The 24,561-nt window shown below is 43.2% G+C and overlaps 1 protein-coding gene across 1 annotated transcript; it reads right to left on the bottom strand.

Annotated features, from left to right (window-relative positions):
- Positions 1–1,692: 1,692 nt before the first annotated feature.
- Positions 1,693–18,800, bottom strand: LOC120095896 (NXPE family member 3-like). Its single transcript, XM_039089980.1, has 4 exons — positions 18,060–18,800; positions 16,923–17,005; positions 8,194–8,406; positions 1,693–2,404 (listed from the first exon to the last, which is right to left on the bottom strand). The coding sequence occupies exons 1-4, from the start codon at positions 18,788–18,790 to the stop codon at positions 1,872–1,874; spliced, it is 1,560 nt and encodes a 519-aa protein (XP_038945908.1). The 5' UTR covers positions 18,791–18,800; the 3' UTR covers positions 1,693–1,871.
- Between the last annotated feature and the right edge of the window lie 5,761 nt (positions 18,801–24,561).

The raw sequence follows: 24,561 nt of genomic DNA, 5'->3' as shown, positions 1-24,561 counted from the left end.
TTTCCTGTCTAACCTGACTTATCGCCTCATTGCCCTTTTTTAGCTCTGCACCACATCTTTCCTCATCTCTTATGCAATTTTTCACTAATTTCCATACTGGCATTACTCTTTTTGATAAAACCCCCTGCTCCTCGGCAAACCTCAAGTCTTTCCCTAATTTTTCCCAATTGGGCATAGTCAGGTGTCTGTCCTGTTACAGGAAACCATGGAGCACCTTGGTCCACTGCTTTTAAAAAATTCTCCACTGTGTCTTTCTTTAGCCCGATTCCTTTCGCTTTCAACAAATCCTTGAGGGCCTGGGGAACTGTCTGAGCGGAGGTCGAGTTCCCCATTGCGCTTGGTGCAACTTGTCCCAAAACTGGGAACCTTATAGTCTGAACCCGAGAGCTTAGCTCGTCCCACTTACCTGGGAACTTACCGTCTAGCCACCCTGACTGCGATGAGTTCTGAACAAACTTCCCCATCCAGGCCACCACTTGTCATCTCCGTCTCTGTCCCACAGAAAGGAGCGACACCACGACGTTCTTCTCGAAGCAGTTTATTCAGGAACCTTTCTTTCTGCATGGAAGCAGCAATCTCCTACCCCCAAGCACACTCCCTACTGAAAAACCCGTAACCACGCCCCATCAGTCCAGTCTAAGTAGTCTCAGTTCATAGGTCCACGCCAAATGGCCTGATCTTGTGTCACGGTGCGCATGCGAAGCTCTCACAATGGGTGTGGCTTACTTTTGTGTGTATGAGGAAGTCAGGAGCTAGTCATAAGACGTGGCAGCAGTCCCGGGTGCCATCTTGGGATTGCCACCACAACCACTCCCCACAAAAATGGAATGGAGATTATCTGAAATATTGCTTACTGAAGTTGATATTGTATTTTCCATAATGCTATCTGTTGCTGATGGTTTAGATAATAACTTGCAGCTTCATTTGGTACTGTAACAAGAGCAGTCTTTTTGCAACAGAGGAGAGCCGTCTCCTCTTGGGCACTTTGGTTGCTCCTGTGCACTAAGAACCACACTTGTATCCACAGGTCTCCCCCTGATATTTCTGACAATGCTGTTTTTCTATCACATAGATTATGCTTCCATATACCTCCATCCCTCCCGCTAGAAATCCCATCTCTAATCATCCCCTTCCCTTTCTTCAACAACTGCCTTTGGGATGGACCTTTTTATGGATGTGCTATGCATACTGCCTTCCTTTCCTGCATGGTAGAAAGGTTAAGGCAGGATAGGCCCCAGTATACCCATTTTTATCAGTAACTCTTTGCCCTTGGTCAATAGAATGAAAAGAACGCTCCTGCAAAATTGTGATGAATCCTCGCTCGTATTGGACCCTGTAATGTTTGCAGCCACAATGGCTCTTTCTTTGTCTATCCCAGGAATACAAAGTGGAATACAGAGGAAGGTCTCTAAGATGTATTCTGCTTCCTTGTACACATGGGATGGTGTTACACTAGGAAACCCAAATTATACTGGACTTAAATGTGCCTAAAATTTACTGCCTAGTGCCAGATTCCATGAGATTGAAGCAACACCAGATACTAAGTCTTGTTAAACAGGATTTCCTAGATAGAGCAGGATAACCCAAGATGTCCTCTGGCCTTTGTGTGCACAGAGGGCAAGCAATCTGTACATATATGTGTACACACACCACCCACAACCCCTTACATTCAAAAAGAGAAAACGATGCAAATCATTTGTATTGAACTAGATTTCTCCACGTGACTCACAGAGAGAAGTATGAAATATGGACCCACAGTGTCATAGTGGGTGAGCCAGGGTAGCTTCAGGTTTCCATCACAGAAGTTCATTTGAGACGGCCACACCCAGGCTCTCTCTCAATCCATTCAGCCTCAGATCCCTCAGGAGCACTCAGGTGGGACAGATGAAGGACAGAAATAATTCCACTTCATTGCGGACAATAAGCTTCCTTGGGTGGATGTCGTCTGGCACAGCCAAGCTGGAAGTCATTTCCCACGCATCCACAAAGGCCACGCGGAGACCAACAAAGGCAGCGCGGAGGAAGCGGTTCATCTGGAGTGTGAGCCAGTCACTGCCATACACCGATTTGTAGCCAGTGTTGGCCAGTTTGATGACGACCAGAGTACTGGGTTCCCGGTCCAGCAGGGCCTTCACAGCTGCCCGAATCCCTGCCAGTCTTCGAGCAAAGATGGATGGAGGGAACGTGGTAAAGTGGGCTCCCATACCCAGCACCACCACTGTGTAGGGTCCCCCGGCCAGGCCATATAGTTCTCTGGCCACAGAGTGCAGGGAGGCCACTGGGGTGAGACGAGAGCGCAGGGGCCAGCTGTGTGCCCTCCAGTGCAACACGGTCCCCCGAGTTGTCTCCACGGCCATCAGGGGACCTACTTGATAAGTGGCGTGTAGATCAACTGGTTTCAGGGCTGTAAAGAGGAGGAGAAACAAAGTTTTAACATAGGGAACCAAGCAAGATGACTCAGCCAGGAAGGGCTCTCGCTGCCAGCACACATTACTAGGGATTAATTCCCTGAGATTCATATAGTAGTAGCAGAGACTCAGCTCTTGCACATGGTCCTCTGATATTCTCACACACTAGAGTATGTGAGTGTACACACACACACACACACACACACACAGAGAGAGAGAGAGAGAGAGAGAGAGAGAGAGAGAGACACACACACAGACACACAGACACACATATTAATTAATTAATGTAATAAAATTTAATAATGAATTAACATAGAAACATGAACCATTCCCTTTTGCAAACATAGCTTTGTTTGTTTATTTGCTTGTTTTTTGACACATGGGTCTAACTATGTAGCCCTGGGTAGCTTGAAACTCATTATACAAAAAAGACTGTCTTCAAAATCACGAATCTGCTTGTGTCTGTTTCCCTACCGCTGAGATTAAAGCTATGGGTCACTGCACTGTCTCAAAAAATATTTTTGAAACAGGTTCTCAAAGCCTGAAACAGGTTAGATCAGGCCCTAGCCTCAACTTCACAAAGAGATAAGAACCCTCTTTACCTTCCAGATCCTGAGAGATGGGAGACACCACACTCAGATGGTTTTATTTCTCAATTATGTGTATGCTTATGTGTGTCTCTGTGTGAATACTTGCAAGTGAGGGCTAGTGTCTGCAGATGCTATAAAGGGGGTGGGGATGGAATTCCCTGGAGATGGAGTTATAGGTTGTGGGAGGTCCCTGCAAACATTACAGCCAGAAGGGAAACAATCCAGGTGAGGTAAGAAGGAAACTAGTTTCAGCTGGACTTAGTCAACCGGTGCAGGGCCAAACTGCTGATGTCTGACACCAGATAACTGCTTTAGCCATAATTAAACACAACACAATTTTGAAAAAGAGTGTTGGCCCCATGGTTCACAGGTACCCCTAAGTTCACAGGTGATACAAACACTTTTGCTTTGATAACTGGCCTAAGAGGGACCTGCCAGGAGACCACAGGGCTCGGGAACCTCACAGCAACTGGGGACAGGATCCTTCCGGTCTCCATCTGCACCCTGGAGTTAACCCTGTGACACAGCTCTCCAGACACAAATCCTGCCCCCAAAAAGCTGGTCTCCCAGGAGAAGGAGCACTGTCACTCTAAGTTCACAGACCCACAGGCCCAAAGGCTCACAGGCTCACTGGAGGGAGAGGCTCCAGCCAGAGAGAGCAATAACAACTAACACCAAAAATAACCAGATGACAAGAGGCAAGGACAAGAACATAAGCGACAGAAAACAAGGCTTCTTGGCATCATTAGAACCCAGTTCTCTCACCACAGCGAGCCCTGGAACCCCAACACACCAGAAAAGCATGATTTGGATTTAAAAATCACATCTTGTATATAAGTACACTGTAGCTGTCTTCAGATACACCAGAAGAGGGCATCGGATCTCTTTTACAGATGGTTGTGAGCCACCATGTGGTTGCTGGGAATTGAACTCATGACCTCTGGAAGAACAGTCGGGTGTTCTTAACCACTGAGCCATCTCTTGGTTTTCTGGCCCCTGGATCTCACAGAACACAAATTCAGATGTTATTTAAATATGTATAATTCCAAAAGATGCCCCAACATATAAAAAAGACACGTGCTCCACTATGTTCATAGCAGCCTTATTTATAATAGCCAGAAGCTGGAAAGAACCCAGATGCCCTTCAACAGAGGAATGGATACAGAAAATGTGGTACATCTACACAATGGAATATTACTCAGCTATCAAAAACAACGGCTTTATGAAATTCGTAGGCAAATGGTTGGAACTGGAAAATATCATCCTGAGTGAGCTAACCCAATCACAGAAAGACATACATGGTATGCACTCACTGATAAGTGGCTATTAGCCCAAATGCTTGAATTACCCTAGATGCCTAGAACAAATGAAACTCAAGACGGATGATCAAAATGTGAATGCTTCACTCCTTCTCTAAAAGGGGAACAAGAATACCCTTGGCAGGGAAGAGAGAGGCAAAGATTAAAACAGAGACTGAAGGAACACCCATTCAGAGCCTGCCCCACATGTGGCCCATACATATACAGCCAACCAATTAGACAAGATGGATGAAGCAAAGAAGTGCAGACCGACAGGAGCCGGATGTAGATCGCTCCTGAGAGACACAGCCAGAATACAGCAAATACAGAGGCGAATGCCAGCAGCAAACCACTGAACTGAGAATAGGACTCCCGTTGAAGGAATCAGAGAAAGAACTGGAAGAGCTTGAAGGGGCTCGAGACCCCATATGTACAAAAATGCCAAGCAACCAGAGCTTCCAGGGACTAAGCCACTACCTAAAGACTATACATGGACTGACCCTGGACTCTGACCTCATAGGTAGCAATGAATAGGCTAGTAAGAGCACCAGTGGAAGGGGAAGCCCTGGGTCCTGCTAAGACTGAACCCCCAGTGAACTAGACTGTTGGGGAGAGGGCGGCAATGGGGGGAGGGTTGGGAGGGGAACACCCATAAGGAAGGGGAGGGGGGAGGGGGATGTTTGCCCGGATACCGGGAAAGGGAATAACACTCAATACTCAAGTTAATAATAATAATAAAAAAAAAAGAAAGCGCAGATGTGCACAGGCAAGCTAACTGGGCATGAATGGAAGGAGAGTGGAATGTCTGAAGCGCAGGGCTGGGACTCTGGAAGGTGAGTTCTAGAGATCTAATGGTCTAATTATACATTTTGACAAGATGACCTGTGTGGGGGAGAATGACCAACTATATTTGGATAGTCATAACTACTATTAGGAAGATGTAAACAAAATTTTCCTGTTTTCTGGGGCTCTAGTATAGGACCTTGTGTATTTTAGGCCAGCACTCTACTACTGAGCTGTATTCCCAGTATTTGTGTTTTGTTTGGTTTTGTTGCAGAATCTCAAACTTATGGTTTAAGCTGGCCTCAAACTTAACTGTAAACCTGCCTGGACCCCAACTCAGGACCTTCCTGCGGTGGGAATTTTAGAGTTTTGATACCATGCTCAGCTCACGATTTCTTATTTTTAACCTTGTAATGTTTGACTTGCAGTAGGATAAAAATGGTTTTATAATATAGAGCTCTTTCTCTTTATAACGTAATATGATTATAAGTAAATACTTAAAATGTAGGGTAAAGAGCCATATATTTAGTCAAAAGTGTTGGCTATATTTATATGTAAAATTGAAAAATAGTTTTGTTTTGTGCTTTGAAAGATTATGAAAGCCTGTATTATATGTCTTAAGTCTCACTGGTCCTGTGAGGTACAAAACAAGCTGAATGATGCAGGTTCTGTGAGTGGTACCATGTCCACTGTGGTAGGACAGCTGCAGGAGCTTCTGATGGTTGTAGGGGATGTGCACAATACTTGATATTTTAAAGAGCTGTCATGGCTGTCCTTGTGATAATATATTGGTAACTCTTCTTTAAGGTTCACTCAGATATATTGATTAAATTATTAAATTAATAAAAAAATCACATCTTGTGATTATATTAGAGGACTTTAAGAAGGATATAAGTAACATCCTTATATAAATACAGGACAACATAGAAAAACAGTAGAAGCCCTTAAGAGGAAACAGAAAAATCCCTAAAAGAGTTACAGGAAAACACAACCAAACGAGTGAAGGAATTGAGCAAAACCACCAAAATCTAAAATATGGATATAGAAAAAATAAATAAATCACAAAGGGAGACAACCCTGGAGATAGAAAACCTAGGGAAGAGATCAGGAGTCATAGGTGAAAGCATCACCAACAGAATAAAGAGATAGAAGAGAGAATCTCAGGGGCAGAAGATACCATAGAAAATATTGACACAACAGTCAAAGAAAATGCAAAATGTAAAAAGATCCTTACCCAACACTTCCAGGAAATCCAGGACACAATGAGAAGACAAAACCTAAGGATGATAGGTATAGAAGAGAGCTAAGATTCCCAAGAGCCAGTAAATATCTTCAACAAAATTATAGGAGAAAAATTCCCGAAGCAAAAGTAAGAGATGCCCATGAATGATACAAAAAGCATATAGAACTCCAAGTAGACTAGACCAGAAAACAAATTCCTCTCATCACATAATAGTCAAAACACCAAATGCACAAAACTAAGAAAGAATATTAAAAGCAGCAAGGGGAAAAGGTCAAGTAACATATAAAGGCAGAACTATCAGAATTACACTAGTCTTCTCAACAGAGACTATAAAACCTGGAAGATCCTAGGAGGATGTCATATAAACCCTAAGAGAACACAAATGCCAGCCCAGGCTACTATATCCAACTAGATTCTCAATTACCATAGATGGAGAAACCAAGATATTCCATGACAAAACAATTTACACAGTATCTTTCCACAAATGCAGTCCTGCAAAGTATAATAAAGAGAAAACTCCAACAAAAGGAGGAAAACTACACCCTGGAAAAAGCATGAAAGTAATCTTGCAACAAGCCCAAAAGAAGATACCCACACAAACATAATTCCACCTCTAACAATAAAAGTAACAGGAAACAACAATCACTACTCTTTAATATCTTAACATCAATGGACTTAATTCACCAATAAAAAGACATAGACTAACAGACTGAATATATAAACAGGACCCAGCATTTTGCTGCATCCAGGAAACACACCTCAGTGACAAAGACAGACACTACTTAAGAGTGAAAGGCTGGGAAAATTTTTTCAAGCAAATGGTCCCAAGAAACAAGCTGGAGTAGTCATTCTAATATCGAATAAAATCGACTTTCAAACAAAGTTTTTTAAAAAAGATAAAGACACTTCATACTCATCAAAGGAAAAATCCACCAAGATGAACTCTCAGTTCTGAACATCTATGCTCCAAATGCATGGGCATTCACATTCATAAAAGAAATTTTATTAAATTTCAAAGCACACATTGCACCTCACACAATGATAGTGGGAGACTTCAACACCCCACTCTCATCAATGGACAGATCATGGAAACAGAAATTAAACAGAGGCACAATGAAACTAACAGAAGTTATGAATCAAATGGATTTAACAGATATCTATAGAACATTTCATCCTAAAACAAAAGAATATACCTTCTTCTCAACATCTCATGGTATCTTCTCCAAAACTGATCATATAATTGGTCACAAAACAGGACTCAAAATATACTAGAAGACTGATCCTATCAATATATCATGATAAAAAAAACCCACTTGGCATTGGTACAGAGACCGGCAGCTAGATCAATGGAGTAGAAGTGAAGACTCAGAAGTGAACCCACACAGCCATGGTCACTTATCTTTGACAAAGGAGCTACAACCATCCAGTGGAGAAAAGACAACATTTTCAACAAATGGTGATGGTTCAACTGGTGGTCAGCAGGTAGAAGAATATAAATCAATCCTTCAGTCTTATGTCCTTGTACAAAGCTCAAGTCCAAGTGGATCAAGGACCTTCACATAAAACAAGATACACAGAAACTAATAGAAAAGAATATACATGCAGTCACCAAATGCAGACAACATTGCTGATGCCAAGAAGTGCATGCTGACAGGAGCCTGACACAGCTGTCTCCTGAGAGGCTCTGCCAGAGCATGACAAATACAGAGGCTGATGCTCACAGCCAACCATTGAAGTGAGAATGGGGTCCCCAATGGAGGAATTAAAGAAAGGACTGAAGTAGCTGAAGGTTGCAATACAATCTATAGGAAGAACAACAATATCAACCAACCAGACCCCCCAGACCTCTCAGGGACTAAACCACCACTCACAGGGAACTGTGTCGCGCAGATACTCCCACCACTGCCGGAGTGTGGAATCCCCCATCATGTAGACAATGCGTCCAGCCAGGCAGTTCAGGATGCTGTCCACAGTGAGGAAAGAGCGGCTAGAACAGAATGTCGAATACCATCTGTCTTGGTGGTAGAAGCCAGAGGGTTTTGGAGATAGGTGGCCAGGGTGACATGGGGGCCTTGAGGGCAGGGCTACGGGAGAGAGAAAAATAGAGCAGATTAAAAAGAAAAGCACAGACGCCATCTGGAACCCTGGTGCACGGAAGCTCCCGGAAAGGGCGGCGCAGGTCCTCCTGGTTGCTACCACCGAGGAGAGCTCATAAGCAACACCCCACGAGCAAACTTGAGCCTTGGGACCACAGGTAAGACCAATCTTCCTGCTCCAAGCGACCTGCCTGGTGAATTCAGGACAAGGCCCACAGGAACAGCTGAAGACCTGTAGATAGGAAAAACTACACGCCCGAAAGCAGAACACTCTGTTCCCATAACTGGCTGAAAGAAAACAGGAAAACAGGTCTACAGCACTCCTGACACACAGGCTTATAGGACAGTCTAGCCACTGTCAGAAATAGCAGAACAAAGTAACACTAGAGATAATCTGATGGCGAGAGGCAAGCGCAGGAACCCAAGCAACAGAAGCCAAGACTACATGGCAACATCGGAGCCCAATTCTCCCACCAAAGCAAACACCGAATATCCAAACACACCAGAAAAGCAAGATCTAGATTCAAAATCATATTTGATCATGATGCTGGAGGACTTCAAGAAAGACACAAAGAACTCCCTTAGAGAAACACAGGAAAACATAAATAAACAAGTAGAAGCCTACAGAGAGGAATCACAAAAATCCCTGAAAGAATTCCAGGAAACACAATCAAACAGTTGAAGGAATTAAAAATGGAAATAGAAGCAATCAAGAAAGAACACATGGAAACAACCCTAGATATAGAAAACCAAAGGAAGAGACAAGGAACCGTAGATACAAGCATCACCAACAGAATACAAGAGATAGAAGAGAGAATCTCAGGAGCAGAAGATTTCATAGAAATCATCAACTCAACTGTCAAAGATAATGTAAAGTGGAAAAAGCTACTGGTCCAAAACATACAGGAAATCCAGGACTCAATGAGAAGATAAAACCTAAAGATAATAGGTATAGAAGAGAGTGAAGACTCCCAGCTCAAAGGACCAGTAAATATCTTCAAGGAAATCATAGAAGAAAACTTCCCTAACCTAAAGAAAGAGATACCCATAAGCATATAAGAAGCCTACAGAACTCCAAATAGATTGGACTAGAAAAGAAACTTCTCCCGTCACATAATAGTCAAAACACCAAACGCACAAAATAAAGAAAGAATATTAAAAGCAGTAAGGGAAAAAGGTCAAGTAACATATAAAGGCAGGCCTATCAGAATCACACCAGACTTTTCGCCAGAAACTATGAAAGCCAGAAGATCCTGGACAGATGGCATACAGACCCTAAGAGAACACAAATGCCAGCCCAGGTTACTGTATCCTGCAAAACTCTCAATTAACATAGATGGAGAAACCAAGATATCCCATGACAAAACCAAATTTACACAATGTCTATCTACAAATCCAGCGCTACAAAGGGTAATAAATGGTAAAGCCCAACATAAGGAGGCAAACTACACCCTAGAAAAAGCAAGAAACTAATCGTCTTGGCAACAAAACAAAGAGAAGAAAAGCACACAAACTTACCTCACATCCAAATATGAATATAATGGGAAGCAATAATCACTATTCCTTAATATCTCTCAACATCAATGGTCTCAACTACCCAATAGAAAGACATAGATTAACAAACTGGATACACAACGAGGACCCTGCATTCTGCTGCCTACAGGAAACACACCTCAGAGACAAAGACAGACACTACCTCAGAGTGAAAGGCTGGAAAACAACTTTCCAAGTAAATGGTCGGAAGAAGCAAGCTGGAGTAGCCATTCTAAAATCACATAAAATCAATTTTCAACTAAAAGTCATCAAAAAAGATAAGGAAGGACACTTCATATTCATCAAAGGAAAAATCCACCAAGATGAACTCTCAATCCTAAATATCTATGCCCCAAATACAAGGGCACCTACATACATAAAAGAAACCTTACTAAAGCGCAAAACATATATTGCACCTCACACAATAATAGTAGGAGATTTCAACACCCAACTCTCATCAATGTACAGATCACGGAAACAGAAATTAAACAGAGAGGTAGACAGACTAAGAGAAGTCATGAACCAAATGGACTTAACAGATACTTATAGAACGTTCTATCCTAAAGCAAAAGGATATACATTCTTCTCAGCTCCTCATGGAACTTTCTCCAAAATTGACCATATAATTGGTCAAAAAACGGGCCTCAACAGGTACAGAAAGATAGAAATAATCCCATGCGTACTATCAGAGCACCACGGCCTAAAACTGGTCTTCAATAACAGTAAGGGAAGAATGCCCACATATACGTGGAAGTTGAACAATGCTCTACTCAACGATAAACTGGTCAAGGAAGAAATAAAGAAAGAAATTAAAGACTTCTTAGAATTTAATGAAAATGAAAGTACAACATACCCAAACTTATGGGACACAATGAAAGCTGTACTAAGAGGAAAATTCAAATCTCTGAATGCCTGCAGAAAGAAACAGGAGAGAGCATATATCAGCAGCTTGACAGCACACTTAAGCTCTAGAACAAAAAGAAGCAAATACACCCAGGAGGAGTAGAAGGCAGGAAATAATCAAACTCAGAGCTGAAATCAACCAAGTAGAAACAAAAAGGACCATAGAAAGAATCAACAGAACCAAAAGTTGGTTCTTTGAGAAAATCAACAAGATAGATAAACCCTTAGCCAGAATAACGAGAGGACACAGAGAGTGTGTCCAAATTAAAAAAATCAGAAATGAAAAGGGAGACATAACTACAGACTCAGAGAAAATTCAACAAATCATCAAATCTTACTATAAAAGCCTATATTCAACAAAACTTGAAAATCTGCAGGAAATGGACAATTTCCTAGACAGATACCAGGTACCGAAGTTAAATCAGGAACAGATAAACCACTTAAACAACCCCATAACTCCTAAGGAAATAGAAGCAGTCATTAAAGGTCTCCCAACCAAAAAGAGCCCAGGTCCAGAAGGGTTTAGTGCAGAATTCTATCAGACCTTCATAGAAGACCTCATATCAATACTATCTAAACTATTCCACAAAATTGAGAGGGATGGAGCACTACCGAATTCCTTCTATGAAGCCACAATTACTCTTATACCTAAACCACACAAAGACCCAACAAAGAAAGAGAACTTCAGACCAATTTCCCTTATGAACATCGACGCAAAAATACTCAATACAATTCTGGCAAACCGAATCCAAGAGCACATCAAAACAATCATCCACCATGATCAAGTAGGCTTCATCCCAGGCATGCAGGGATAGTTTAATATACGGAAAACCATCAACATGATCCATTATATAAACAAACTGAAAGAACAAAACCACATGATCATTTCATTAGATGCTGAGAAAGCATTTGAAAAATTCAACACCCCATCATGATAAAAGTCCTGGAAAGAATAGGAATTCAAGGCCCATACCTAAACATAGTAAAAGCCATATACAGCAAATCAGTTGCTAACATTAAACTAAATGGAGGGAAACTTGAAGCAATCCCACTAAAATCAGGGACTAGACAAGGCTGCCCACTCTCTCCCTACTTATTCAATATAGTTCTTGAAGTACTAGCCAGAGCAATCAGACAAAAGGAGATCAAGGGGATACAGATTGGAAAAGAAGAAGTCAAAATATCACTATTTGCAGATGATATGATAGTATATTTAAGTGATCCCAAAAGTTCCACCAGAGAACTACTAAAGCTGATAAACAACTTCAGCAAAGTGGCTGGGTATAAAATTAACTCAAATAAATCAGTAGCCTTCCTCTACCCAAAAGAGAAACAAGCCGAGAAAGAAATTAGGGAAACGACATCCTTCATAATAGACTCAAATAATATAAAGTACCTCGGTGTGACTTTAACCAAGCAAGTAAAAGATCTGTACAACAAGAAATTCAAGACTCTGAAGAAAAAAACTGAAGAAGACCCCAGAAGATGGAAAGATCTCCCATGCTCATGGATTGGCAGGATTAATGTAGTAAAAATGGCCATTTTACCAAAAGCGATCTACAGATTCAATGCAATCCCCATCAAAATACCATTCCAATTCTTCAAAGAGTTAGACAGAACAATTTGCAAATTCATCTGGAATAACAAAAAACCCAGGATAGCTAAAACTATCCTCAACAATGAAAGGACTTCAGGGGGAATCATTATCCCTGAACTCACGCAGTATTACAGAGCAATATTGATACAAACTGTATGGTATTGGTACAGAGACAGACAGATAGACCAATGGAACAGAATTGAAGACCCAGAAATGAACCCACGCATCTATGTGCACATGATTTTTGACAAAGGAGCCAAAACCATCCAATGGAAAAAAGATAGCATTTTCAGCAAATAGTGCTGGTTCAACTGGAGGTCAACATGTAGAAGAATGCAGATCGATCCTTGCTTATCACCCTGTACAAAGCTTAAGTCCAAGTGGATCAAGGACCTCCACATCAAACCAGATACACTCAAACTAATAGAAGAAAAACTAGGGCAGCATCTCGAACACATGGGCACTGGAGAAAATTTCCTGAACAAAACACCAATGGCTTATGCTTTAAGATCAAGAATCGACAAATGGGATCTTATAAAACTGCAAAGCTTCTGTAAGGCAAAGGACACTGTGGTTAGGACAAAATGGCAACCAACAGATTGGGAAAAGATCTTTACCAATCCTACAACAGATAGAGGGCTTATAGCCAAACTATACAAAGAACTCAAGAAGTTAGACCGCAGGGAGACAAATAACCCTATTAAAAAATGGGGTTCAGAGCTAAACAAAGAATTAACAGCTGAGGAATGCCGAATGGCTGAGAAACACCTAAAGAAATGTTCAACATCTTTAGTCATAAGGGAAATGCAAATCAAAACAACCCTGAGATTTCACCTCATACCAGTGAGAATGGCTAAGATCAAAAACTCAGGTGACAGCAAATGCTGGCGAGGATGTGGAGAAAGAGGAACACTCCTCCATTGTTGGTGGGATTGCAGACTGGTACAACCATTCTGAAAATCAGTCTGGAGGTTCCTCAGAAAATTGGACATTGAACTACCTGAGGATCCAGCTATAACTCTTTTGGGCATATACCCAAAAGATGCCCCAACATATAAAAAAGACACATGCTCCACTATGTTCATAGCAGCCTTATTTATAATAGCCAGAAGCTGGAAAGAACCCAGATGCCCTTCACAGAGGAATGGATACAGAAAATGTGGTACATCTACACAATGGAATATTACTCAGCTATCAAAAACAATGCCTTTATGAAATTCATAGGCAAATGGGTGGAACTGGAAAATATCATCCTGAGTGAGGTAACCCAATCACAGAAAAACACACATGGTATGCACTCATTGATAAGTGGCTAGTAGCCCGAATGCTTGAATTACCGTAGATGCATAGAACACATGAAACTCAAGACGGATGATCAAAATGCCAATGCTTCACTCCTTCTTTAAAAGGGGAACAAGAATACCCTTGGCAGGGAAGAGAGAGGCAAAGATTAAAACAGAGACTGAAGGAACACCCATTCAGAGCCTGCCCCACATGTGGCCCATACATATACAGCCACCCAATTAGACAAGATGGATGAAGCAAAGAAGTGCAGGCAGACAGGAGCCGGATGTAGATCTCTCCTGAGAGACACAGCCAGAATACAGCAAATACAGGGGCGAATGCCAGCATCAAACCACTGAACTGAGAACAGGACTCCCGTTGAAGGAATCAGAGAAAGGACTGGAAGAGCTTGAAGGGGCTCGAGACCCCATATGTACAAAAATGTCAAGCAACCAGAGCTTCCAGGGACTCAGCCACTACCTAAAGACTATACATGGACTGACCCTGGACTCTGACCTCATAGGTAGCAATGAATAGGCTAGTAAGAGCACCAGTGGAAGGGGAAGTCCTTGGTCCTGCTAAGACTGAACCCCCAGTGAACGTGATTGTTGGGGGGAGGGCGGCAATGGGGGAAGGATGGGGAGGGGAACACCCATAAAGAGGGGGAGGGAAGGGGTTAGCAGGATGTTGGCCAGGAAACCAGGAAAGGGAATAACACTCGAAATGTAAATAAGAAATACTCGAGTTAATGAAAAAAATTTAAAAAAAAGAAAAGCACAACATGGAGTGCTATAAAATGACTGTGTTCTTTACATTTATTGTGAATGAATTTTTTAAATGAATAGTTTTTACATTTGCTTGTGTGTGTGTGTGTGTGTGTGTGTGTGTGTGTGTGTGTGTGTGTGTGTGTCCCAGCACACATGGTACCCAGAAGACAGCCTTTGGGAGTCAGTTCTTTTCCCAGTGTTTGAAGGCCTTGGCAGCAAGCACCTTTTCCTAATGAGCCATGTGGATAGCATTCTTCTACATTCTTTATATGTAGCATATCAATGTACTCTTACAGAGCCTGTGAAGTTTGTGTGTGTGTGTGTGTGTGTGTGTGTGTGTGTGTGGACCTGCATGTCTGTGAATGTTTGAAACCATCGCATGTACCTCATATACTTCCCATGTAGGCGAGAATGGCCCTGACTTCCTAATTCTGCTGCCTTCCCCTAGCGAGCGCTGGGACTCCAGGTTGGATCTCCACGCTCTGGAGGTAGCACTGTTCATATTTCGACTTGTAGATGGGGATACTGAGGACCTAGAATATTAAGTAATTTATTGTGACCAACAGCAGTGATAGGGATGTCATTCTGTGCCCGTCCAACTAGGCAAGTACTCTACTATTAAGTCCTATCACCAGCCTATAAAGTGGGCTTTTCAAAAGAATGTCAAAGATAGGAATAGCATTTGAACCCTGGAAGTGTGCTGTCACAACCCAGTACTAACCACTGTACTACACTACCCTGGCAGGACAGAGGCTAAAGATCTGGAATAAAACCCAGTGAGTGCTGGGGAGATACTCAGTGGGTTATACAATGGTGAGGGCCTAACTTTACCCCCTAGAATATGTATAAAAAGCTGGGTGTGATATACTTGGAACCCCAGCAAAGGGGCAGGTAGTGATGGCTTCCCCAGTGACTCACTGACCAGCCAGGCTGAACAGTAAACTCCAGGCTCAGTGACAGACTTTGTATCCAAAACAAAATATGACCTTTATGTGTTCAAGGTTTACTTTCCCAGAACTGACATGGCACTTGGAGCCTTTCCTCTATCTTGAGGCTGATGGCTGGTGGCCATAGACACACCTTTCCTGGTAGAAGTGGTTGCCCACATGTGGGAAAAACTCTAGGACTTCCCTCAATGACCATGCATTTGGGGCTTAGAGGATCCTAGGGGTTGGGAGTGGTTGAACTTCAGCCCAGAACTTTCAAGAGACTGGACACAGGCAACCCAAGGCCACAGGGCTAAGCACTTGGATCCTTGTACCTGAGGTGCTAGACTTAACCTGCCCTCCCCTAGGGGCACTGTATCAGTATATTCAGGGAAAGTTTGAAGCAACTGGTACATTCAACCCTGTGCCCATGTCCTTTAGTTGTTGAGCAGTTTCTACAAAGTTTTCATGTGTGCATGTGTGCACTTTCATGTGGACTCTCACGGTCTAACCTGATTCCAGTTCTGTCAGTTGCTGGGAAGGTTCCTCTAGCTCTTTTCTGCCTCCAACTTCAGTCTCACCTTTGGGACTCAGGGGTTTATTACTTCTTGGAGGGAGGCACCAATGACATTAATTTCTTCTTTATTCAGGGAGCACTGAGAGAGAGAAAGAGAGAGAGAGAGAGAGAGAGAGAGAGAGAGAGAGAGAGAGAGAGAGAGAGAGAGAGGCTGGAACCTTTGACTATGGATACTTGATTAGTCAAGGTCCCCCCAGTTGGTCACTTTGCAAACATTGCATTTGGAGGTCTATGGGCAGTAATATGTGCACTGGACCTGGGTCCTACCTCACTCCTTCTTTTCTGACTGTGGCCTGAAAAGAGGAGAATTAGCTCTTCTTCAAGTTTGAGCTCTGTACACCAACTACCCAGCCACCCTTGCTCTGGCAGGATCTCATCTGTTTTCGCTCTGATTACTACTGATTTTCAAACCACTGAAGCCCATTCCCTTGAGGGGGAATCAGAAAGCAACAACAACAACAAAACCAAACAAAAATAAAAATCTACCATAGGAGCCAGTGAGATGGCTTTGCAAGTAAAGGTGCCTGTTCCGAAGCCTGATGACCTGACTTCAACTCCTGGAACTCACACTGTAAAGAGAGAGTACTAATTTCTGCAAGTTGTCCTCTGTCTTCCACATGTCTGACATGGCACATATGTTCTCATACATATACATGCCAGAGTACACAAAATAGGATATTGAAATTGTAACACAACTTAAAGTAAAATAAAATAAGATACAGAAAAATTGGGGGAAACATTTTGATATTAGCCTGTTCTCCATATACTTCTTCTACACGGGAAAGTGAACCCCACCCACACAACACACGGAGTATACACACACAAACACACACACACACACACACACACACACACACACACACAGAGCCCATCTAAGCTGAGGCCCATCCCCAACCCCATGTCCCAGTCTTACTCACCCATGTTACTCATGTTTCCCCAGGCTGCTGGTAGGACAAGGATTGGAGGTACACCTGAAGGGAGTTTCTGGTCAGTCACATTCCTGAAGAAACACTGAGTGTGAGCGGTGAGGGAGGCTGACCAGATGAAATTACATGAAAAAAGAGAAGACCATGACTGACTGGTTATTTATCCTCGGTGTAAATTGGGGTCACTACACTAAAGTGGGCACACTAACATGTGGTGAGTATAGTGGTTAGGAGGAATATACAAGGGAGGGTCTTATCAGTACACTAATAGTTAAGATAAAAGAAGGGTCACCTAGTTCTATTTTATAATCAACAGATCTCCACAACATGTGAGAAATTGCAATTTTCCTGCCACTATAGTCTAGAAAGCACTATAAATTGTTACTATTGTTACACAAACATGCAGTCACTGGGGAACGTAGCACCCTCCCCCTGCGTTTTTGACACAGGGTCTCATGCTCTTGCTCCCAAGATCAATATGCATTCACTCTGTGTGGTGGTTTGAGTATGCCTAGCCAAGGGAGTGGCACCATTTGGAGGTGTGGCCTTGTCGGGTTAGTTGTGCCACTGTGGGCTTGGCCTTTAAAACCCTTATTCTAGCTGCCTGGAAGCTAGTCTACTCCTAGCTGCCTCCAGATGAAGATGTAGAACTCTCAGCTCCTCCTGTACCATGCCTGCCTGGATGCTGCCATGTTCCTGCCTTGATGACAATGGACTGAAGCTCTGAACCTGGAAGCCAGCCCCAATTAAATGTTGTCCTTATGAGAGTTGCATTGGTCACGGTGACTGCTTGCAGCAGTAGGACCCTAACTAAGATACTATGCAACCAAGGATAATCTTGAAATCTTGATTTCTATGCCTCAATCACACAAGAAATTCAAGTTCACACTGAGCTGTAGGAATCTCTAGGTGATGGTGGTGGTGGTGGTGGTGGTGGTGGTGGTGGTGGTGGTGGTCATGGTGATGAAGATGATGACCACCATGTTCTTGTTGCCAAAACCAACAGGCTTCATTTGATACCTGGGCCCCTCATGGTGGAAGGAGAGAACTGACCTCCTCCAGTTGTCTTCTCACCTCCACATGCCTGTGGTTAAGACTGGGACTCATTTAAGATTCTAGATTTCTTACCCAGCCAGCAGGTCTTGATCATGTGGCGTGGTCACCTTCAGATAACTTCCACTCGAGTGACCCACTAAAGCATTGCAAGGCAAAGTACGGGGTTGAGCACAGAACCAGATCTCCCCAGAAACCACATCCTTGTAATGGCAGGTAGACCCTTTGGCTCCAGTTGACTGGGGGTCCACATTACAGATGACAGTCTCTTGAATGCCATTTGTTCCTCGGAAATACCCTCTAAAATCAACAGTGGCTCGTTTTCCTCTCCAGACTCTTTGCAGGACCCCAACTGCCTCACTGGAGTGGATCAGTCTCACTTGCACCTGGGCCCATCCAGCCCAGAGCAGGGGGAAGGACAAGAGGTAAGTGCCATTCTCCAGATCCTTCACCTCCCCTGGGACTCCTGCTCTCAATTCTGGACCCAGCAGCTGTGCCCGAAACAGATCTCCACCATGAGCTTTGGGCCTACCCCAGTGATCCCGAGCCACAAGAATGGCCTCTAGGTTACTTCCCAGAGTATAGTTGGCCTGGGCAGGTCCTTTCAAGTGGTAGGTAGAGGTTCTGGGGCTGGTAGAGGCCAGAAAGTCATCCCTGTCTCCACCAGTTGGAGGCCAGTATAGAAGGTTGGTCAAGTTGAAGAGTTCTTGAGAGACAGAGTCCCTGTCGATGGTCTCTGAGACATCTTCAGAGACAGGATGGGGTGGTGGGAGCAACCGGATTATGGGCTCATGCCAAGTGGTCATGAGCCAGAACGCCTGTGGGTACAGAAAGGGGATTGATTATACTAGTGTGCTGTGTGTGTCCCATTGTCTTCCTATTGGCTGAGTAGTACCTAGGTGTCCTACCTACCTGCCTGTGTCTTTCTGTCTGTCCTTCATTAGCCAGGATTTTGAGTCACCATGACATTTATGTGAAAGAAACATCGCAAGGCTGGGGCAATACTGTTAGTAGAACTTCTCAGGAGTCCCAATTGAGTTACCATATGTTACCAAAAAATCAGGGGGTACCTGATGAGGTTCTTCCTATTTTTTAAAACTTGTATATATATGATTGATTTGCATCCATCTATATGTGCACTACATGCCTGGTGCCCATGGAGATAAGAAGTGAACATTGGATCACCTAGACCTAGAGTTACAAATGGTTGTGATCTGCCCTACGGGTGCTGGGAACTAAACCCAGGTACTCTGAACAGCAGTGAATGCCTCTTGGTTTTTTATTAAAACTCTGTGTGTGTGTGTGTGTGTGTGTGTGTGTGTGTGTGTGTGTGTGTGTTGTCTGATACATTGGAGAACAGTAGCTCAATATTTGGTTTTAAACTTATATAACAAAAAGCTTATCATTAAAATCTATACATAAGTATACATGTGAATCAATTCTTGTTTAGAGCATAAGTTTTTATATATGGAACTCTGTGTATATGGAACTTAGATTTAGCTCTGTGTGTATATGTGCATATAATTTAGATGGAACTCTCATTTAAACATATATACCTGGAGAAACAAAAATGTATTTAAATAGCAGTCATATGGGCTCCATGGGAATTCACCATCATAATATGACCCCATGGCATAAAGCAACGATTATAAAACTTCTTAGTTCTAATGAACCTTCTGTGTATTACTGTGTCCCCTTTAAGACTAAGAAAAAGTAACAAGTCCCACGTTGTAAATTGGTATGATTTTTTATATGATGATAGAAATTCAGTTATATTTTTTGCAACATTCTGTATATATGTGATTCACCCCTGGTTTAAAATATTCTTTGCATGATGAAGAAATTTTAAGACTATAAAGGTCTGTTTAGATGAACTAAAGCTAATTTAAAACGTATGCTTAACTATTGATGTATTTGCTGGTATGAGGGCCCTCCATGCTTGTTTCTGACTGGTTCTGAATTGTGAATAGATGGTATTTTTTTCTCCTGCCATCACCACCTGGCTCAAATGTCCTCTTGGTTTTCTGGCCACTGGATCTCACAGAACACAAATTCAGATGTTATTTAAATATGTATAATTCCAAAAGATGCCCCAACATATAAAAAAGACACGTGCTCCACTATGTTCATGGCAGCCTTATTTATAATAGCCAGAAGCTGGAAAGAACCCAGATGCCCTTCAACAGCGGAATGGATACAGGAAATGTGGTACATCTACACAATGGAATATTACTCAGCTATCAAAAACAACGGCTTTATGAAATTTGTAGGCAAATGGTTGGAACTGGAAAATATCATCCAGAGTGAGCTAACCCAATCACAGAAAGACATACATGGTATGCACTCACTGATAAGTGGCTATTAGCCCAAATGCTTGAATTACCCTAGATGCCTAGAACAAATGAAACTCAAGACGGATGATCAAAATGTGAATGCTTCACTCCTTCTCTAAAAGGGGAACAAGAATACCCTTGGCAGGGAAGAGAGAGGCAAAGATTAAAACAGAGACTGAAGGAACACCCATTCAGAGCCTGCCCCACATGTGGCCCATACATATACAGCCAACCAATTAGACAAGATGGCTGAAGCAAAGAAGTGCAGACCGACAGGAGCCGGATGTAGATCGCTCCTGAGAGACACAGCCAGAATACAGCAAATACAGAGGCGAATGCCAGCAGCAAACCACTGAACTGAGAATAGGACCCCCGTTGAAGGAATCAGAGAAAGAACTGGAAGAGCTTGAAGGGGCTCGAGACCCCATATGTACAACAATGCCAAGCAACCAGAGCTTCCAGGGACTAAGCCACTACCTAAAGACTATACATGGACTGACTCTGGACTCTGACCTCATAGGTAGCAATGAATATCCTAGTAAGAGCACCAATGGAAGGGGAAGCCCTGGGTCCTGCTAAGACTGAACCCCCAGTGAACTAGACTGTTGGGGGGAGGGCGGCAATGGGGGCAGGGTTGGGAGGGGAATACTCATAAGGAAGGGGAGGGGGGAGGGGGATGTTTGCCCGGAAACCAAAGAATTATTATTAAGTATTAAATAAATTAAAAAAAATAAATATGTATAATTACGAACTTGTTTTATACAGTTCTCCTTTATTGCTGGTGGAAATTAGGTTATGCTTTTAAGACCCAGGCAAGTTTTTAAAGTCCAGGGTCAAAACCAGGAATATTGACCTATAAGTTATTGGTTATGCTTACATCTCATAACTTGGGGTTAGTAATAAAAAGTTTGCACCTAGTTAATTTTAAATTATGTGACATGATTCTATTCTGGTATATAAGCAACACGTGGCTGCTTGCCTTCTTAACTATGAGAAAAAGAAGGTGGAGCTGTGGCTTCCCTGCCATCTTGATTAATGGCAGACACATGACTGGCAGCCATCTCTGTTACTGGAAGTCATGACTTCACTGACGTCTAGATTAAGGGCAGCAACATGTGACATGAGCTGATCAGAGAAGCACGTTTCCAAAGCAGCTTTTAAATAAGGACAGACAGGTTGATCAATGGAATTGAATTGAAGACCCAGAAATAAACCCTGTGGACACTTGATTTTTGAGAAAGGAGCCACAAAACCATACAATGGAAAAGGGAGAACATCTTCAACAAATGGTGCTGGTCTAACTGGATGTCTGTGTGTAGAAGAATGCAAATAGATTCATCTTTATCACCATGCACAAAACTAAACTCCAAGTGGATAAAAGACCTTAACATAAAGCCATATATACTAAATAGGATAGTAAGTGGGAAATATCTTTGAATTCATTGATATAGGAGAGTGCTTTCTGAACAGAATACCAATAACTTAGGCACAAAGATCAACAATTAATAAATGAGACCTCATAAAACTGAAAAGCTTCTGTAAGTCACAGTACACCATCACTTTTTAGTTCTATCCATTTGCCTGCAAATTTCATGATATTTTTGTTTTTGAATGATTTCAGGAGTGGTTGTGGGAGTTTGCACAGCCATCAACAATGGAGGAGTATTTCTCCTTGCTTCACATCTTCTCTAGCATGTGCCGTCCCTTGATTTCTTGATCTTAGCCATTAAGATATGTGAGGCAGAATATTAAGAGTTGTTTTGATATGCATTTCCCTGATGACTAATGGAGTTGAACATTTCTTTATGAGTTCTTAGACATTTGAGATTCCTCTCTTGAGAATTTGTAAGCAAATGGATGGAACCATCATCATCCCGGGTGAGGTACTCATGGTATGTACTCACTTATAAGTGGATATTGACTATAAAGTACAGGATAACCACTCTACAAGCCACAGACCCAAAGAACTCAAATAACAAGGAGAGACCAGGGGATGCTGGTTGAAGGCTGGCCCTTTCTCAGAAGGGGAAATAAAATAGATGTCATAGGTGGATGGAGGGAGGAAACTGGGTAGGAGAATGGATTGGGAGTGGAGTAGGTCGGGGAGGGGATCGCATGCATGGAAATCAGGGGAGAAAGAACAGAAATCAGAGGTGATTGGGGAAGGGCATCTCTAGGACCTGCCAGAGACCTGGAATATGCAGAGGGTTAGGGTGTCTAAGGGGGTGACTCTACCTGAAACTCCTAGCAGTAGGGGATAAGGAAACTGGCTGCTTTCTTTAGTCAGGCAGGACACCCAGTGGAGGGATAAGGCCAACATCCAACACACAAAACTTTTGACCTAAAATGTGTCCTGCTTACATTATGTGCAGGGACAAAGATAGAGCAGAGACAGAGGGAATGGCCACCCATTGACTGGCCCAAATTGAGACTCATCCTATGGGCAAGCACCAATCTCAGACACTATGAAGGATACTCTGTTATACTTGCAGACAGGATCCTAGCACAACTGTCCTTTGAGAGCCTCCACCCAACAGTTGACCAAAACAAATGCAGAAACCAACAGCTAAACATTAGATGGAGCTCAGGGAATCTTGTGGAAGCATCGGGGGAAGGACTAAGGGACCTGAAGAGGACAGGGACTCCACAGGAAGACCAACAGAGTTAACTAATCTGGACCCTTGGGGTCTCCCAGAGACTGAACCACCAACCAAAGAATGAGCATGGTGGTACCTAGGATCCCCACATGCATTTACCAGATGTGCTGTTTGGTCTTCATTTGGGTCCCCAACAACAAGAGCAGGGTCTGTCTCTGACTCTGTTGCTTGTCTGGGGAACCCATTTCCCTAAACGGGCCTTCTTGTCTGGTCTCAGTGAGGGAGGATATGCCTAATCCTGCAGTGACTGCGTACATGCATGTGTGTGCCTGTGTGTATGTGTAACACCTGGAGGTCACCACCGTCTCAGAAGAGAAGAGGAGGTAAACCGTGTGGGGGTCAATCAATAGTCTGTTTCCCAACTATCAAGGCCTATTCCAGAGGGTGGGATTCCTCCCTCATTACCTGGTTTGGGGACTCCCCTCCCTGCAACTAACAGGACCATGGGTCTAAAAGTTTCAATATACACCTAAGAAAAAAATTTCCCCCTAACATACTCATCTCCTCTCCCTAAGGTATATGTGTGTGCTCCAGTATCCTGTCAAGTCCAGGTGTTTGTTCCAGATGTGCATCCAGGAAGAATCCAGAGCAGCTACCCACAGTGCTCCAGGCTAGCCCTACAGACTGCTTCAGCTGGGCCTGTAGTTTCCGAACTACAGATATGTGCCAGTCGTGAAACAGCCAGGTCTGCCAGGACTTGGCCAGCATCCCAGTGTTCTTAGGGTCCCAAGTCAGCTGAAAAATTTCTAAAGAACAGAATACTTATTTCTGCCCTACCATCACCCCTTCCTAGTTCCTCATGTTTAAGTAAACAAAAAGGGAGAAATGATAGCTTACAGGTCAGTACATTAGGCTCCTCCCAGGGACCTAACAATGGCTTATGTCATAGCTGCTGCTGTCCCCTCTAGATGCACCAGGTGTAGGCTGCATATACAGATATGCTCCCCTGCATTCTCTCTCCCCCGCCTGTTCTGTCCTTCTCTTCAGCTCTCTTCCCAATCCTCATTGAAGTCCCTAAGCAGTTTGCAGCAAAATCCAGCAAAGGAGTGCAGCTGCGGGCCAGTCCTTCCTGCCTCACCTGTGCCCCCACAGGAGCTGTCAAAATGGAGGCATCAGGTTGCTCCCTAGCCTGCAGCCATCACAGAAGCTATCCACAGTGGCTCATCCCATCCTGCAGGAGCTACCTACAGTGGCAGCTCCTCTTTTCTAACCTCCCTGAACAGTTCCATAGACCTGATGCCTCAGCTGAGGCAACCTGGAACGACTCTGATTTCCCACTCTGAGCCCTGGGACTGATGCAGGGAAAGGGGAGTAGAGGTGGAACAAAAGCCACCAATCCCTGATGGGAAAACCCATCAATCCCTAAACAAGAAAACCCACCAATCTTTGAGCACCCCAAGATCAGGACTTGAAATCCCCAAATCTTCAATCTGGAAATCTCTTTCCTAAAAAGCTCTTCTCACTAAGAAATCCTATATAACCGCTACCATTTGTCCAATTCCCACTGCTGGGAGCAGAGGGCAGCCGGCCACCCCTGAGTTTGTACTTTCTCTCCATGGACGCTCCAACAAATCTCTTTTATGAGAT

The sequence above is a fragment of the Rattus norvegicus genome, chromosome 12 (genome assembly GCF_036323735.1).
Source record: "Rattus norvegicus strain BN/NHsdMcwi chromosome 12, GRCr8, whole genome shotgun sequence".
In the NCBI taxonomy this organism is placed as follows: domain Eukaryota; kingdom Metazoa; phylum Chordata; class Mammalia; order Rodentia; family Muridae; genus Rattus; species Rattus norvegicus.
The sequence above is the reverse complement of the archived record's forward strand: the minus strand, read 5'-3'. Positions and strand labels throughout refer to the sequence as shown.

Bases quoted from the DNA above. Each gene is read 5' to 3' on its own strand.
- LOC120095896 (XM_039089980.1), bottom strand. From the start codon at position 18,790: ATGACCACTTGGCATGAGCCCATAATCCGGTTGCTCCCACCACCCCAT. The intron at 17,006-18,059 runs GTAAGAAATCTA...GTGTTTCTTCAG, and splicing joins GATCAAGACCTGCTGGCTGG to GAATGTGACTGACCAGAAAC. The intron at 2,405-8,193 runs GTGAGTGGTGGT...TCCTCTTTACAG, and splicing joins TCTGCGCGACACAGTTCCCT to CCCTGAAACCAGTTGATCTA.